Raw genomic sequence first — 17,635 nt, forward strand, 5'->3', positions numbered from 1 at the left:
GGCCTCCATCATGGAGAATATTAGTAATGCAATTAAGCAGTCAAACATACAACTCCAGTCACATTACAACATCGACGTGTACACATGTGATATGTACATGAAGTAACACATTGGTTTATATTGGCATGTGAAATAATAAACCTGTGAATATGACGACATTGTTCAACAAGATATTATATCAATCGGCATATGGTAAATCCAAGTAGACGTTATGCGGATAAAAACTTGTAGTCATTTCTTTTTAAAATATTTATTTTCTTCACAATAAAGCACGGGACGTGACTACTAATGTCACACGCATACGCATGGCTTGCATCTTACCTTGAGTACGAGTGGGAGCATCAATCCCGACGATCATATCGATACTAGGAGATTTACATCTCACCCCTAGTGCTCAATAGGACCGGACAACTAAATTGACTTGGTTTAGCAACCAGAATCGTGAGGAAGAACAGACGGCTAATGAATGGACTCAGAGGTCCCATTTAAGTGACATGTGCCATACACTTTGAGGCACCAAGACAATCGCAACTGTCAAGGTCTGCACACGATCGCAACCGTCAAATAATAATTGCCTAGATATCTGAAAGGTAGTAAAGCTGATCAAGCTCCTGTCAATATATGCGCATATACCCACTTCACTTCTTGGAACATGCAGCTCCTCAGTGGCAGTTGGTCGACTACTATCCTAACGACAATCCCTCCACACGCAGCTTCGGGATGTGCTGTCCGTACTTGTATAACATAAGCTCTCTAAGCATTCTTCCGTCACGTCAATCCCTAAACTTTACCAAGGCAACGCCCAACATGTAGCACGAAAGACTCACATATGTCTCATAGAGACGATGATACATCGATATGTGGACCATCCCAACATATCGACAATACAACGGTACTTGGCTCAGATGTCCCATTCAAAGGGCATAGCCAAGATAACCGAAATTAGCATACCGATTCAGAGGTCCCATTTAAGTGGCATGTTCGGCAGCTAGAATAACATAGCGGTAGAATGATACTTGACTTACGAGACTCCATGCAGCCCTAGTCCAAGTTGTGGGAAAACGCTTTTACTCCATGAGGATTTCATGGGTATTAATCTTAACCGAGTAGTGTTCGTATTTGATATTTGGAACATCTTATTCAAGTAATATATTAGAAAAGTGTTCATTATTTCTAATTCGTTATTCAAGGATTAAAATTGCTAGATACATTATTTTCAAGTACAAAATTACTTTGACTTAGTAACTCTTGACTAATTAATTAGTCGATGGTTAACCAAGGTCGTCATAGTCAACTCACAACTTAACTAATATTTTAATTAGTCAAGGCATGACTAGAGATAAGTCCTTAAGTTTGTATTTAATCTTCAAATAAGGTCCTTATAATTATCATATTGATTTACTCAAAATTTAAAGGTGAAGACGAGTATTTTAAAATAAAACCTTCAAAGGCATTTGAGTCCAAAATTGAATAATTTCATCAAAATCGTTAAGAATCACGTTTGCACTTGTTAAGATCCTTAAATGTTGTTTATAAAACGGTTTTTAGAATAAAATTTACTTAAGCTCTTAAAACAATTATTAAAATAATTAAGCAAGGTAGTTTTAGTTTAAAATTAATAATTTAATATAATTATTTTTAATAAGGTATTTGTATATTGTCCTTGCTGTATTACACTTGAATAAAGTTTTATTTTTATAAAGTAACTTCACCAAATAATTTAAAGGTATTAAATTCGGATTAGACTATAAAGTGACCTTTTTGTTCATTTTTGAAAAGGGGTCTAAACTATTGTTTTTATGATTTGTAAAAGGGTACATAATTTACTGAATTTCGTACATTATTCAGGCTTGTAGAAATTTTATAAAATAGAATAAAAATCGTATTGATACAAGATCTGCGCCCAAAAATCCTATTAATGAGAAGGTAATACATATAAAAATTTCAACTCCATAACATGCATTAAACGAAATGAGTGAAAATAAGAAGGTTTAGCATTTTCAATAAAAGTTAACATACATATATCATTTTTGACTTTGTTTTAGTGGATCTAACACGTGAGTGCACAGTAAATAATTTATTCAAAGGTATATTTTTCATGTGAGGTGATAACTTAATAAGTAAGCTTATAAACATAATTGGCACATTGTCAATTTTCCACATAATAGTTTATTTAAGTGATTCATTCAAGGTGTGCAAGTAACATGCATGTAACAAGCAATATTATGTCGTACTAAAATACATATATGACACTAATTAGAAAGACTTATCCTACTAGGATATGTCTATTTGCCTCCTGACTAGATTACTAGTATTCTACAATTACGAGGCAAAGGGTTAGGTTAGGTTAGGTTACCTTAAAGGTTATCTGGGTCTTGAATGTAATCAATGATGCTTAGATCAACAAGCTCCTCCTTTTCCTCCTCTAATTTTTGATTCCATGACAATAACAAAATTACAAACAAGTTAGTAATAAATTATCTACCTAATTAATCTAGTAATTATAATCAAGGAAGAGTTAGGAAAAGAAAAGGGAATGAAAAGTATACAAGTTTTAACTTAGGCTTTGTGGGAGATGGAAGATGTGAGTATGCAAATATCGTAAGGAGCTTTGAGCAAGTGAGGCAAGGTGTGAAATAAGTGAACTTAGGTGCTTTAAATAAGATGTAAATCTACTCACTCCATGTGTTCAAGTTCACGGATCATTTGCATGCAACTGGAAATCATCACAAAGGACAATGGTCATGTTTTGTGTAAGAGTGAAAGGTCTAATCCATGCACAAGAATGAAGAAAGAAACAAAAGCTGATGGAAGATTAGACTCCTCATAAGAATGGATGTCTTGGGGTAGGAGAAAGAGTCACAAGTTGTTGCCCTTCTTAAATAGGGGAGGTAAAAACAAATCCTTATTTGTTTGCAAGATCATCATGAAATTAATTTATAAACACCATGATTTTATGAAGACTCTTTGCACAAACCGAGCAGGTTTGAGATTTTAAAATTGTTAATGGCAAATGAAAATATTACCATTGTGTCGGGCTCGAAAAAATAATAAAATTAGGCTTTTGTTTTGCCTTAATCGGAGTTCGAATGAGCAACTAGGGACCAAAATACGAAGACGGATTAAAGTATTGTGCGAATGAAAAGTCGCAACTTATAATGATTGTTCGAAGGCTAAAAGGGTATTGAATGAAATTTCAAGTTTGTCTTCTAAAATTATAATATCGGGATTAATTATGTAAATATGCTATTAAAAACACGGGGTGCTACACATACCGCTAGCAAACTACAGTAAAGTCTAACAAACTCTTGTATATATGGCCATGTAAATATCTCGCTTAATTATTCAATCATAATAATAAAATCTCTTTTATTTCGGATGTCTGCTTGAGAGCAAGCTTAAGTGACTCCGTTAATAGAGGTTTATACTTTTATCACATAGGTGCAAAATGAGACGGTCTCAAAATATAAAAAATAATTAAGATTAATGCAAAATGAATATATTTGTATATAAATTGACTATTTTACAGTGTAATACTGTCTTTATATTGTAATTACTGATTTATGTTAATGTATTTTTTTTTCCTTATTCAGAGTTATACTCCCTCCATTATTTATTAGATGACGTCCTAGCATTTTTGTTTTTTTACTAAATAGTTGTCGTTTTAGGCTTTTGTTATAACAATATCTACAATTCCCAATGCTTGTGTACATGGAATCTCTCATTCAACCAATGAAACCCATAGGAAGAATAGGCAAGTGGTAAGTTTGCACAATTACACATGACCAAAGTGAATAAAGAAAGATTAAAAAATAGAATAAATGCATGTGTTGATTTATGTGAAACAATGTAGAACGTCATATAATAAGTAGTGGAGGGAGTATTAAACAAACTATGCTTAACATCGTGTTTATAATTAAATGAGCGTGTAGAAGTATAAGTCAAACGTCTAATGTTAAATGAGAAGTATCAAATATCAATTTTTTTTTCAAAACAGAGCTATAAATTTTACGAATTTAAAACTAGTTAGGTAGGGAGGAGAGTAGGGGAGGCGAGGAGTCATAAAAAAAGGAAGCGAGGAGCGGAGATGAAGAAAGCGCATTCAAAATGAGGCCATGTGAGTAAAGTAACACAAATCTCCTTTATTGTTTGAAACGACCGAATCCCAACCATCAGATCCATCTTTACAAAACTAGCGGGAGAGAACCACCTCTCCTCATTTTCAAACTATTTCAAAACCCCTTCACTCTCTTTTTTCTCCCTTCTCAATATTTTCAATTCAATTCAATTAATTCCACAAAATGATTACTTCATCTCTTTCTTTCTGATTTTTAATTTTTCTGGGTTTTGTTTTTCATCTTCATAACGATGGATTTTCATGGGTTAAATCGGAAAAAGCTTCAAGAATTATGCAAGAAACATGGGATTCCTGCTAACTTGAAGAATGTCGAAATGGCCGATCGTCTTTCTTCCCTTCTTCTCAAGGTACCCTCTTTTTTCTTTTTACTCCGTCGCCTAATTGGGATTTATAGTTATGGAGGTTAAATAAGAAAAAAGATCCAATTTTTTAACCAAAATATTCCGAATTTTCTTGTTGGTGTTTTTATTTAAACCGTCTTCTATAATTGATTGAATTTATGTGATTTTACATAGGAGGAGATGCCTGAGAAGCCGGCGCCAAAGCGAGGGAGATCGTGTTTGAAGAATGTGAGTGAAGATTTGGAAGTAGTAGAGTGTGAGAAAGTAGGTGTAGGTAGTAAAGAAGCGAAAAAGGTTAGGTTTAGTCCCGAAAATCAGACGTTTTTATTTGAAAGAACTGATCCTAGGGCAGTCAGATTGTTGGGTAGAAAGAAAAGGGCTTTTGTGAATTCAAGGCAGAATAAGGACACAACTGTAGTTTCTGTAAATTTGGAGGAATCTGAAAGATTGGCTGTGGTTTCTGATGATGTCGGTCCAGTGGTGGAGCCTGTGGGAAGGAGGAATTTAAGGAGAAGGTCTGTGGTGATTTCAGAAGATGTCAGTTTGGTGACTGGAAACGATGAAGGTGTGACGAAATTGGATGTGAAAGGAGGGGACTTGGGGCGGAGTTTGAGGTCTCGAAGAGGGGGTGCGGTACTTGAGACTCGTGAGAGTATACAGACGATGTCAAAGGAGGAAAATGTTGTCAAAGGAAGGAACTTGAGAAGGAGTTCTAGACGGTCACTAGTGCAAGCAAAAGATTTGGATTTGGAATCTGAAAATGTTGATGATGGGGAGAAACCGCCAACTAAAGACGCTAATTTGGAGTTGAATTTGAGAAGCCGGAGGTCTAAAATGAAGCAGGACGATGTAGAGGTGATATCGCTGTTGTCTCCTTGTCGTGCTGATAATGTTAACAAGCCTGAAACTGTTGATCATGTGGAGAAACTGCCAACTAAAGAAGATAATCTGGAGTTAAATTTGAGGAGCCGGCGCTGTAAAATGAAGCAGGACGATGTAGAGATAGTATCACTGTTGTCTCCTTGTGGTGGTGATAATGTTAACAAGGCTGTTGAAGGAAGGAACCCGAAGAGAAGTTTGAGGTCCCGAGGTGGAATAGAGAAGGAGAATGGTGTTGGAGGAGCATCACTTTTGTCTCCTTGTGTAGAAAAGAAAGCAAAGAGGGGTTCAAAGGGTAAGGGAATAGCGGAACAAGGTGGTAGCAAAGAAGCTGATAGACCTCAAAATGAGATGGTCAATCATGGAGGTAACATTGGAAGGGTTACGAGGAAGCAGTTGAGAAATGTGGATGTTGTGGCTGTGAATTTGGGAAGAGATGATGACTGTGTTGCTGAGGTGTCAGGGTTGAAAAACCTTAAACAGAGAGGTCAACCAAGGAAATCGGTGAGGCTTGCTGAGCATTCTCCTGTGATGATTTTGGAGCCGTTGGAGAACAAGGGCATAAAGAGGGGCAGGAGAAAGACATTGATGGTAAAACAGCATGACATCAATGAAGGTAGGGACGTGGTAGTGGAGAAGTTAGGAGAAGGAAATAACATGAATCGTAATGGATCAAGGGGAAGTGCCAAGAAGAGCCGAAAGGATGTTAAGGATGGCAGTGTCGAAGAACTAGGTGATATCAGGAGGTCTAGCAGGCGAGCAGCAAAGACTAAGGTTGATATTTCCGTGGCTCACCAAACCTTGGATCATGACGAGCGTATGGATCACATGATTGAGGATGACTCTCTAATGCCGCCTCAGCTTGAAAGCAGGAACCCGGAAGTAACTGGTAAATACGTATTTATATTTCCTCTTGATGAGATCATACTTGATGCAAATAGTAATGTACTTGTAAATTCGATATCATTATAATCAGCATTAAAACAGGCAACATACAGTGTGTGTGTATTTTCACTTGAGTGTAGTTTTCCCTGAATGTTACTCTTACCAACTCTGAAGGGTTTCTGGGTCGTAATACTAGTGTTTTATGGTGCTAGAAAACAATGACTAGCAAAGAATATGTTTTGTGTGGAACTAATAACTGCATGTGATGTTACATTTCATCTGGTTTGGTTTTCGTGACAAATGATCTCGTTTATTGTTTCAGAACAATATAAAGCAACCGAAGAAATTAATGTTCAACTACCAATAAATGATGAGACTACATCATCTTTGCTGCGAAACAATGGGGATGATGAAGCCAACATGGGTCATGAGTGTCCTAGCTTGGTTGTAGCAACTGAAGAAGTTAATGTTCAAATACCAATAAATAGCATTGGTGGTGATGGAACCAGGGAAAGTGCTAAAAGAAGCCGTAGGAATGACAAGAGTGGCAGTGTTGAAGGATTAGATTATATCAGGAGGTCTGGTAGACGAGCAGTGAAGAACACGGTTGATATTTCGTGGAATCATCAAACGATGCTTCGTGTTGAGCGTATAGATCACATGATTGAGAATGACTCCCAAATGGTGGCTCAGATTGGCAGCAAAAGCCCGGAAGGAAATGGTAAAGATGGATTATATACTCCCTCTCAATGATATCATAATCCTTGTTACAAGTAGTCAGTACTTGTCGCAAGTAGTCAGTGCTTGTGTATATTCAAGCGTCTTGTCTCCCCGACTGTTATTTTAGCCAACTCAAGTGTTTTTGCAATTGAGTACTACTTGTAGTAGTTTATGCCTTGGGTTCTTAAGAACAATGATGTAGCAAAGAGTACATGTCTTATGAGACCAATAACCTGCATATGTTGCTGCATTTATTCACTGCTTTGCTTTCTATGACAAACGATTTGTTCATTCTTTTCAGAAGAATATCAGGCAACTGTAGCCGTAAATGTTCAAATGCCAGTCAATGATGATAGCACAACACCTTTGTCGCAAAATAGGGATGATGATGAAGCCAACAAGGCTCGAGACTGCCCTGAATTGGTTGTCGCAACTGACTATGATTCTGAAGACAAAAATGCATCTCCTTGCTCAATGACAGCACAGATATGCGGTTAGTATCCTTCCCGTTTTCTGGGAAAACTTTTCACTTTCACCATTTCGCGTATATTTCTGGAACCCTGACTCTGCTCAATTTGTGTGCGGTGCATAGATGCAATTGAAGCCAATCATAGTGATGAAGAACAAACTACCAGGTCATCAAATGAGCTAGAGAGTGGCATGGTGGCCACTGAGACTCTTGAAAGTAGCCTGGCACTTGAAGTTTATGGTCCAAGCAATGAGGAAAAGTGGCCTGAAAAATCTTCGACTCCAAGCAAGAAGGATGAGACTACTTTCCAGGATGTCAATGAGAAACCTGATGTTATACCAGGAGATTCCACCCCAGCTGGCAATGCTTCAGATGACAGGAATCCAAACACAGAAGGTAAAAGAATTAATGACCAATACTCTTTTTGAATCTGCGATCTGTGATGCAAAAAATCTTGAATACTTGAAATTTGGACATCATAAGCAGTTTACTTTTCCCTATAGACACAATGATCTCAAATATACATCGAGATTGAGAATTTTGGTGACTGACCTCACAGTTATTTTGCTAACTGAAGATTGGAAATGAATAGGACTGCAACCACATACATATATTGATAAAATGTAGTCAAGAAAACAATAATACTTGTTGCTTCTTTTTTGGTTGTGTCATGGTGAAACTTTCAATACTATTTTCAGGGCAAACTCATGAAAATAAATGGGCTAATAACTGTATATTTTGGTGCGTTTATTCACTGCTTTGCTTTCTATGACATACGATTTGTTCATTGTTTTCAGAACAATATCAGGCAACTGAAGCCGTAAATGTTCACATGCCAGTCAATGATGATAGTACAACAGCTTTGTTGCAAAATAGGGATGATGATGAAGCCAACAAGGCTCAAGACTGTCCTGAATTGGTTGTCGCAACTGACTATGATTCTGAGGACAAAAATGCATCTCATTGCTCAATGACAGCACAGATATGTGGTTAGTATCCTTCCCCTTTTCTGTGAAACTTTTCACTTTTCACCAATTTGTGTACTGTTTTATCCCTATAGTCCATAACACCTATTTCTGGAACCCTGACTCTGGTCAATTTGTGCAGGGTACATAGATGCAATTGAAGCCAATCATAGTGGCGAAGAACAAACTACCAGGTCATCAAATGAACTAGAGAGTGGCATGGTGGCCAGTGAGACTCTTGAAAGTAGTCTGGTACCTGAATTTTATGGTCCAAGCAATGAGGAAAAATGGCCTGAAAAATCACCGAGTCCAAGCAAGAAGGATGAGACTGATTTCCAGGATGTCAATGAGAAGCCTGATGCTCTTGAGACTGATCGTATAGCTGGCAACGATATTGTAGCAGGAGATTCCACCCCAGCTGCCAATGCTTCAGATTACAGGAATTCAAACACAGAAGGTAAAAGGGTTAATGGCCCGATTGCTTTTTTTGAATCTCTGATCTGTGATACACGAAACCTTGAATACTTGTATTTCCCTATACACTGCCACAATTATCTCAAATATACATCAGGACTAAGAATTGCTAATTGAAGGTAGGAATAGGAATTTAATGTAGCCAAAGCTCAAAATGAACCGGCCTGAAACTAGATAAAATTGATAACAGGATGTCAGAAGAAAAATTAAAATGTGTTACATTACATTTTCGCTCTCCCTTTGTTTTTCATTTTTCCCTTTCTATTCGCATTTTGAGGTGTGCGTTCACCCAGGGACGGTTCTAAAGGATGATTCATGTCAGCCGACCCCAAATCATTTTGGGATTAAGGCTCTGATGTTGTTGTTGTTGTTTTGTTGGGTCATGGTGAAACAATCAATTTTTTATTCAGGACAAACTCATGAAAATAAAAGCTCAGTTCTCAAGGAGCAGAAAGTTGAAAACCTTCGAGAGGCACAACATAATCCAATGCAATTGGTCAGCAAAAACACAGAAACAAATTCACAGGATGTGGGACACAGCAGTTATCATTCTACTACTCGGATGCATAATGTTTTTGACGGTGCACCTAACCAAGTTCAGGAAATTCCTTTTCCACTCAATGGTGCATTTGATTGTAGTTTTGAGGACGAAAAGGCATCTGTTGCACACGATGCTGTTAAAGGAACTATTGACGACACATCTTTCAGCTCAGTAGCCGCAGAAAACTGTGTAGGTTAGTGATCTTTTTAACTTGCCTGTTTCACAGTTTCCCTTGAAACGTGATTTCTCGTGTTAAGAATATGAGACGGTCTCAACATAGTTTTATCATGTTACTCAACTAAAAATTATTGCCTCTTAGGACTTCTATTATTCTGTTACTTTTAAATTTGTCAGTGACCCTCTTATTTATTAACCATGTCTCATGTTGTTAGTGACCATTTTATCATCGACATCTTTTTACTTAGTGACCCTATTTATATCGTTATTGATCATCTTACCATTGTAAGTAATCGTTTTAATTTCCGTGTAAGTTGGTAGATGATCATGAGACGGTCTCACAAGAAACTTATTGTTCTTGAAAAGTCAAACCGTGTCTTGTGCCCCTAAACCTTAATTTCTGACTCGTTTCAAATCTTGTGACCCATTACATTGTGCACACAGGTACAAGTGAGCCTAGATGTAGCAGTGCTATACAACCGACCTTGCTAAGAAGCCGGCAATCTGTTTGTGTTCATGAAGACGCTAACATAATGAGGAACTGTGAGGATTTTGAAAGTAATGGGATTCCTGAACAGCATGATAATGAAGTAAATGAACATAGGAAAGAAGAGGAAGAGTTTGAAGAGTTGTCTTCTCCATGCAAGGACAATTCAATGGGATCTGAAATGTTGGAGGATTCTGCTATTTTTGTCGACAATTTAGCTGTTCAACTAACAGAACCATCAAAAGTTTGTGGAACAACAGGAGCATGTAAGAGTATTTCTGTTCATGAACAACCATCCAGTTCCCGAACTGACACTAACAAAATGAGGAACAATGAGGAGTTTGAAAGTAATGGGGTTCCTGAACTTCATGATTATGAAATAAATGAACAAAGTAGAGAGGACGAAGGGTTTGAAGAATTGGCTACTCCATGCAAGAACATTGCAGTTGGATCTGAACTGTTGGAGGCTTCTGAAATTATCGTCAATAAATTAGGTGTTCAACTAACAGAACAATCGAAAGCTTCTGGATCAACTGGAGTATGTAACAGTATTTGTGTTCATGATGAACAACCATCCAGTTCCCGAAGTGACACTAAGATAATCAAGAGGAGTAAGGATTTTGAAAGTAATGGGTTTACTAAACTTAATGATTATGAAACAAATGAACAAGCAGTGGACGAAGGGTTTGAAGAGTTGTCTTCTCCATGCAAAGACAATGCAATAGGATCTGAACTGCTGGAAGTTTCTGCTGTTATTGGCGACAAATTTGATGATCAGCTAACAGAACAATCGAAAGTATCTGGATCGACTGGAGTATCTAATAGTATTTTTAAGGAAGCTGATCAAACAATCTCTGAAATTTCTGCTGCTGAAGGTCTATTATATTCATGAACCCTCAATCTTCTCAGTTTCTAAGCATTTTTTAATTACCATATGCTGTTTAATGATAATAACTTCAAATAATATAGAAAATTCTTGTTTTGGAACTTACATATCTGTCTGACGCAGTGGAGAGGAGAGAAGAACGCTGCAATGACACCTCAGGAGGAAAGCTCTCGTGTTCTGCAAATGTTTCCAAGACAGACCACTTTGTTGAATTTGACAAGACAACTCTTGAACCGTCAGAACAAGTTAAAGATACACAGCCCTCCGTTCTCGAAAATGATTTCAACAACACCACTGAAGCAAGTGGTTTCACGGCAGCTAGTTTCGGTTCCGAAAGCATGCAGCCAAATATAGATGGTAAATATCAGACTGTCTCATCAACATTTTCAATTAAGAGCTTTGTCTTTGTAATGAGGCTAGAATAGCTTTTGCAGCAAGAATTCTGCAGATCATCTGATAATCTGACTTACGTCATGTTTTCTCAATTTTGATTTATAGAGCATTATGGAGCTACGAGGGATAACTTTTATGTGGAGCAAAAACCAGAACGTTTCTCAGACGCCGTTGCATTTTCTCCCAGCAGCTCGGAGCAGTTACCTGTGACGCATAACACAATGCAGGTAGAGGATTACAGCAGTGGAGAGAGTGGGGTAAAGAAGGCACATGAAAATGCAGCGCAGTATGTTCAGGCTCTGGCAAATGCTGCTGCCGCTGCAGTGCCTTTATATCAAAGTCCTCAGCCCTGTGCATCTTTAAGATCATCTGAAGCACAATATGACAATTCGACCTCTGAACAGCTAGAACTGGCTGACAATAGCAAAGATTTTGAGTATAGCTTGCGGCACTTGTTTTCTGAAGCTGATATACTCAACACAAATGAAATCAAAGGCCTTGGGTCGATAACGGATGAGGATGAGGATGAAGAAGATTTGAAGGAGACACGCTCTGTTAGCCAAGTAATCATGTTCAAGGTTGATTCTTCATTGAGAGGGGAAGTGGCAGATGATATTGAAGGTCCAAGTAGAGATGAGATGGATATGGATGATGAAGATTTGGAGACACACTCTGTTAGCCAAGTAAAAGGGTCCAAGGCTGATTCTTCACTGAGAAAGCTAGTGACAAATGATATTGAAGGTCCAAGTACAGCTGACATGGATGTGGACAATAATCAAAAGTCAGTTCCGTCTCTAAATGAAGATTCGGAAACCAAAACCTGTTGCACGGGGAAGTCTAATGCTATTTTAGCTGCTTCTGTATCTATGGAGCTTCTAAAAGAAGAAAATATTGAAGAGGCTACTCAAATTTCGCCCAGTACTCTACAATTAAATATGGAATATAGCATGAGGCTGTCTGAGGAATGTGATGGAGAAAAGGAATCAGAAATGAATTCTCTGACCTTAACAAATCTTGGTGGTTCAAGTCCTTCCTTGATACAAATGACTGATAGATGTACTGAAGTTGAGGAAGAACATGTGTCTACACCGCCAATTATTGTCCAAGGAACATTAAATGACAATTTTGAAATTAATGTAGGCCTTGCCAAGTCGCCTGAGAATGAAAATGAAATAGGCTACAATATGGCAGGCTCGAATGTTGGACTTACAGAGCAAAAGGAAGTTGATAGTTCAAGGTGGAAATCTGACATCATTTACAAAGAATGTGATGATGGTCAATGGCCAACTGAATTCACCTCTGACGAAAAACTTGACGTGGGTGGGGAAGCCAGTGTCAAAGGCAGGGTTCAATCACCCAGTATTATGGGAGAATCAACACCTAAATTATCCCCTGCAACTTTATGGAAATTAATGGAAGATGCCAAAGAAGTCGTAACAGTCACACGCTCAAGGTTGCAGGATGGAGTGTCAGATGGCAGAAGCAAAAAGCGTAAATCAGAGTCTGATATATCTGTCCAAACCTCTTCGTCGTACCTGAAAACAAGAGTAATTGGTACGGAAATTGATTTTTTTATTTATTTATTTATTTATGTTCCTTATGTCTCGTAATGGTTTAAATATTCCATATTATTTTTCCTCTTTAGCCATATTTTTCCCACTTACATGTATTCACATAAGAATTCGATCAACATAAACAATTTAGAGACACGGATCATCATCTTTTCTTCTCTTTTATAACTAACTATGTTTATGCTAATTTAAATATCAGTCTCTTTTAGTTTTGTTAAGTGCTGTGATTTTGATATTCAAGTTTAATAGTTTTGAGTGGTCGACTTTAGCTCATTACATGTAAATGGTTTGTAGGTGAGCCCACAGTGTTTTCAGGTTCAATGGAGAAAGGTGAAGAGTGTTGCAAAGAGTCGCCAATAGGAGATATAGCTTGTTCCGGAAATACTAAGAAGGTGGACTATTCGAAATTCATTCAGAAGTCTCCTAATGAAGATGCTAACAACTTGGTTTTCGAGGATGATTTGATGAACTTCGACAAAGAGAAAGACCTGGAGTCTGACAAGATTGCGAGTGTTACAGAATGCGATGATGGACATTATGCTTTATTGAAGGACGGGAAATTGAACGAGTCTCCTAGTGAAGAAGCTAACAGCTTAGTTTTCAAGGATGATTTGATGAATTTAGAGAACGAGAGAGACATGGATTCTGACAAGACCCCGAGGGTTATAGAAGGCAATGATGATGGACATTATATTTCTTCACAGGACAAGAAATTGAATGAGTCTTCTCATCAAGATGCTAACAACTTGGTTTTTGAGGATGATTTGATGAACATCGACAAAGAGACGGACCTGGAGTCTGACAAGACCTTGAGGGGTATAGAAGGCAACGATGAAGGACATCATGTTTTTTCTCAGAACAAGAAATCGAATGAGTCTGCTAGTGAAGGCGCTAACAACTTAGTTTTTGAAGATGATTTGATGAACTTCGACAATGAGAGGGACCTGGAATCTGACAAAACTTCAAGGGTTACTGAAGGCAATGATGAAGAACATCATGTTTCTTCTCAAGACAATACATTGAATGAGTCTGCTAATGAAAACGCTAACAGCGTAGTTTTTGAGGATGATTTGATGAACTTAGACAAAGAGAGTGACCTGGAGTGTGACAAGATTTCAAGGGTTACCGATGGCAATGATGAAGATCATGTTTCTTCTCAGGACAATAAATCGAATGAGTCTGCTAATGAAGCCGCTAACGACTTAGTTTTTGAGGATGATTTTGTGAACTTCGACAAAGAGAGGGATCTCGAGTCTGACAAGACCTTGAAGGTTGCAGAAGGAGATCATGTATCTCCTCAGGACAAGAAATCGAACGAGTGTGCTAACGAAGACGCTAACAACTTAGTTTTTGAGGATGATTTGATGAGCTTCGACAAAGAGAGGGACCTGGAGTCTGACAAGCCCTCGAGGGTTACAGAAGGCAATGATGGAGGACATTATGTCATTTCACAGGAAAAGAAATCAGATGAGCTGCAATTCCACCATTGTTCCAATAGTAGCAGTGCTGATTTGAGCAGTTTTATCATGGGGTTAATGGAAAAGGACATGAGCGAAATGTTTCAGGCAGAAGAGTCTAGTCCATTCTTGTCGCATGATGAAACAAATCACAAGTTGGATGATCTTTTTTCCAATCAACTTCCTCATGAAAGTGATTCAAGACCCGAACAAGATGGTAGGAGTTTGTTTATTCAATTTTCGCAAAGACGTTCTTTTAGTCTTAGTTCCTATTGTTTTTGCATATTCTTTTCTGTGATCTTTCTAACGTGGCATTTTGATACAGGCAACATTGTAATGTCTGAGGCAGAGGAACTTGTTGCTTGGAATTCTGCAATGCAGATGCATCATGAAACAACTTCAGAAGCGTCTTATCCTACGGATGACGTTAATACTGGTCAGAACCAGCTCAAGTTTTCTAGTGGAAAGGACATCCATGCCAACTGTGTGGTGGATGTAACTGAGATAAATGAGGATGACAATGTAGCTAAGGAGGGATTGTGTCCTCTTAGCGACAGTGAAAAGAAAACTGGTGAGATGGACGAGTTATTTGAAGTCGATCCAGAAGTTAAATCGTTGCCGTCCAGTAATTCATTGTGTGTAACGGAAGATACTAATCATCTAATAGGATGTAAGCAAGTGGAAGATACTGCAGCTCTTGAAGATGGAAGTGGAGGCAAGCTATGCGCTGAGGCTGGAAGTTACATTACTGGTAATGGTCTTTAGTGCCAAATTTTGTTTTCCTGTCTTTGCTTGTCACATATAGCAAATGGTATATCTGCTGTAGAACGTCTACAAGCTTTAATGGCTAGCAATATAAGCTTATGAGGCATAAGTATAGGCTAATTTTCATTTCCAATGTAACAAAGCCTTCCTAGTCCTTGGCTATGGAGTTTAAAATTTGATGGAATTCGTTCAAGTGAAAACGCTTCTTTATTTTATTAATAGCCAGTCAACTGATGCAATTCGTCACACCTATATTAACTCAACACCTCATGTAGCCACGGGTCGTGTGTAAGCCATGACTCGTTGTCCAACTCGTCAAATCAGACACCACACCTACACTTGACAGAGATCCTCAAAATAATTTCAATGGTGTCAAACAATTGCAAGAAGAGGAAAAAAAAGGGTAAAAGGGACTTGCAAAAAACAGTTCCAAGAAAAATGACGAGGGAGGCAAGTACTTGGTTCAATTTAAAATTTCCTCGCTTTTTTTGGGTGCAGAGAGCGTGGCTAGTTTAAATATTTTACGAAACATGTCGTGTCCAACTCTAATAAGTGGTCAAGACATTTTGTTTAGAGGGGTAAATTTGCTCAGAATTATCACTATGGGGCATTTGGGAACAGGCGAGCCTTTGATGAACTACCGTAACGTTGTTTCACTCTAAGCTAATGTGTTTAGAGACGCATTTTTCTTCAGCATTCAGACAGTTTTTTCTATTGTCTATAACGAATGGGGTCATTAGGTAACAATTACAGTTGTTTTTATTTATTAATGTAATTTTTTCTTATATGCTGCAGGGAGCATGATGGCACAGCAAAATGTTCTTGAAGAGCAAGTTGATTATCGCGGAGATCCTTTCCAGGATGATGCTTGTGAAATCTCAACCCCTCAGTCGGCATCCAAGTGTCCTGAGAATTCAGATAGCTTGCCTCATGACATTCAAGAAACATCTGGTTTTGACGATGATACTCGTGATGAAAAGTCCTTCAACTCTGAAGCTTGCATACAGCTCAAAGGAGATGAAGGTAGATCCTGAATTCGACTGACCTTAAAATTCTGGTTGAGTAAGGTGGGGCAGAAATTGAGAGCCGCAAAACTTCTCATCGTTAATGAATTTCTTAGTATTTCAACTGTGTTACTTATGTATCCTGGAAGTAACTGGATAAGACAACTGCTAACAAATGAAGACTTTACAGGTATTCATGTAAATTTCACAGCAGAGGATGCCGCTATCACAGCACATAAACTTCTAGCAATGGAGGGAATGGAGAATTCATCAATCTCTCTTAGTGTGGAAGGCCGAGATGGAATGGAATCTCCCCTTCCGCAGATTAAGCAGGGAGAAAATACAAGTTTAGGTAATTGTAACTTTCAACAACACTACATTACCCTAAGGCCTAATCTCTCAATGCTCGTTGCTTCAGAGTTCTGCCCGCGGGAGGGACGGGGGTTTGTATGTACGCAACTTTACCTATGTTAGACATACACACAACCCATGACGAAAATTGGATCGTAAAGGTCTTCATAATACAAGAAGTCGGCAGTTTTGATGACTTACGTAATTATGTGTGCATGGCTTATGAACAGATTCTCATAGAGGCAGTGAACTAGATGCAACTGATGACAAGATGATGCTCAAAAGAAGGAACAGAAGTGTTTTGATTCATGGAACTACCAGAAAGCCTCAACATCCCACAACTGATATGAAGGAGAACATGGCAGCCCCTAAAAGGATGCAAATGGTGAATGCAACAGCTACGAAACCCATGCTGAAAAGGAAGGCATTGGAAAAGATTTGCAAGTAGGTTTTGAAATCCTGCTTGCTATTGAGATTTTAGAAAAATGACATTTGCAGGGTCACTTAACAGTTGCATATTGATAGCCTAGTGGTGTTATTATAGTTGGGTTTGAACTCAATTTTTTCCCTTTTGGCTAGTGTAAATTTCGCTGGTGTGTTGTGTATTTGAACCCATACCTTGCTAACGCGGCATCCTTTGGGTAATGAATATTGTTAGTGTGGACAGAAGTGAACCTAGGAGTTCATAAATTTGTTTTGCTAATGTATCGCAGTGTGGAGGCTTTTAGACTCATATTTGATTCTGATTTAACTTTTGTACCAACTTTTGTACTAATGTATTCGATGTCTCTCTCTTCAATTCAGGCTCCTCTCAAGAGCTTTTAGACTGGTATTTGTTACTTGCTTTTGTTAAATTCCTATCCTATCCAATTAAGAAAAATAGGATTAGAGCTCGAAGGACAAGGCATTTGCAGCGAGTGAAGCTTAGTGTGGTACTGGTAGCGGAGAAGAAAAGAGGATGAGGATGTGCAAGTGTGAATAAAAGGTCTCAAAAAGTGACTTGAAGAGAATTGGAAATGAGCAGAGCAAGAGATGATGTAGGTAACAGGAAAAACCATCCCCAAAAGCTAGCCTACAGAGTGGGAGAGCCCATTCCTATATAAACCCGAAGCCCCCATATGACTGATATGGG

The 17,635-nt window shown here is 38.2% G+C and overlaps 1 protein-coding gene across 3 annotated transcripts; it reads left to right on the top strand.

Annotated features, from left to right (window-relative positions):
- Positions 1-4,032: 4,032 nt before the first annotated feature.
- Positions 4,033-17,236, top strand: LOC141586929 (uncharacterized). Of its 3 annotated transcripts, XM_074408339.1 has the most exons (17): positions 4,059-4,485; positions 4,654-6,247; positions 6,566-6,783; positions 6,844-6,964; positions 7,265-7,456; positions 7,556-7,828; positions 8,230-8,421; positions 8,540-8,854; positions 9,282-9,605; positions 10,034-10,951; positions 11,086-11,319; positions 11,461-12,909; positions 13,221-14,600; positions 14,709-15,134; positions 15,944-16,171; positions 16,343-16,504; positions 16,734-17,236. In XM_074408339.1, the coding sequence occupies exons 1-17, from the start codon at positions 4,369-4,371 to the stop codon at positions 16,949-16,951; spliced, it is 8,361 nt and encodes a 2,786-aa protein (XP_074264440.1). In that variant the 5' UTR covers positions 4,059-4,368; the 3' UTR covers positions 16,952-17,236. The 3 variants fall into 3 exon arrangements, with proteins under 3 accessions (XP_074264437.1, XP_074264440.1, XP_074264438.1); XM_074408336.1 differs by having other exon boundaries at positions 4,033-4,485; positions 6,566-6,964; XM_074408337.1 differs by having other exon boundaries at positions 6,566-6,964; positions 8,549-8,854.
- Positions 17,237-17,635: the final 399 nt, after the last annotated feature.

Source organism: Silene latifolia, chromosome 6 (genome assembly GCF_048544455.1).
Source record: "Silene latifolia isolate original U9 population chromosome 6, ASM4854445v1, whole genome shotgun sequence".
NCBI classification, from domain to species: Eukaryota; Viridiplantae; Streptophyta; class Magnoliopsida; order Caryophyllales; family Caryophyllaceae; genus Silene; species Silene latifolia.

What these genes read in the sequence shown, in the direction of transcription:
- LOC141586929 (XM_074408336.1), top strand. Translation starts at nt 4,369, where the DNA reads ATGGATTTTCATGGGTTAAATCGGAAAAAGCTTCAAGAATTATGCAAG. An exon ending in CAGGAATCCAAACACAGAAG is followed by an intron (nt 7,829 to 8,229) that starts GTAAAAGAATTA and finishes CATTGTTTTCAG; the next exon opens with AACAATATCAGGCAACTGAA. An exon ending in TTCAAGACCCGAACAAGATG is followed by an intron (nt 14,601 to 14,708) that starts GTAGGAGTTTGT and finishes ATTTTGATACAG; the next exon opens with GCAACATTGTAATGTCTGAG.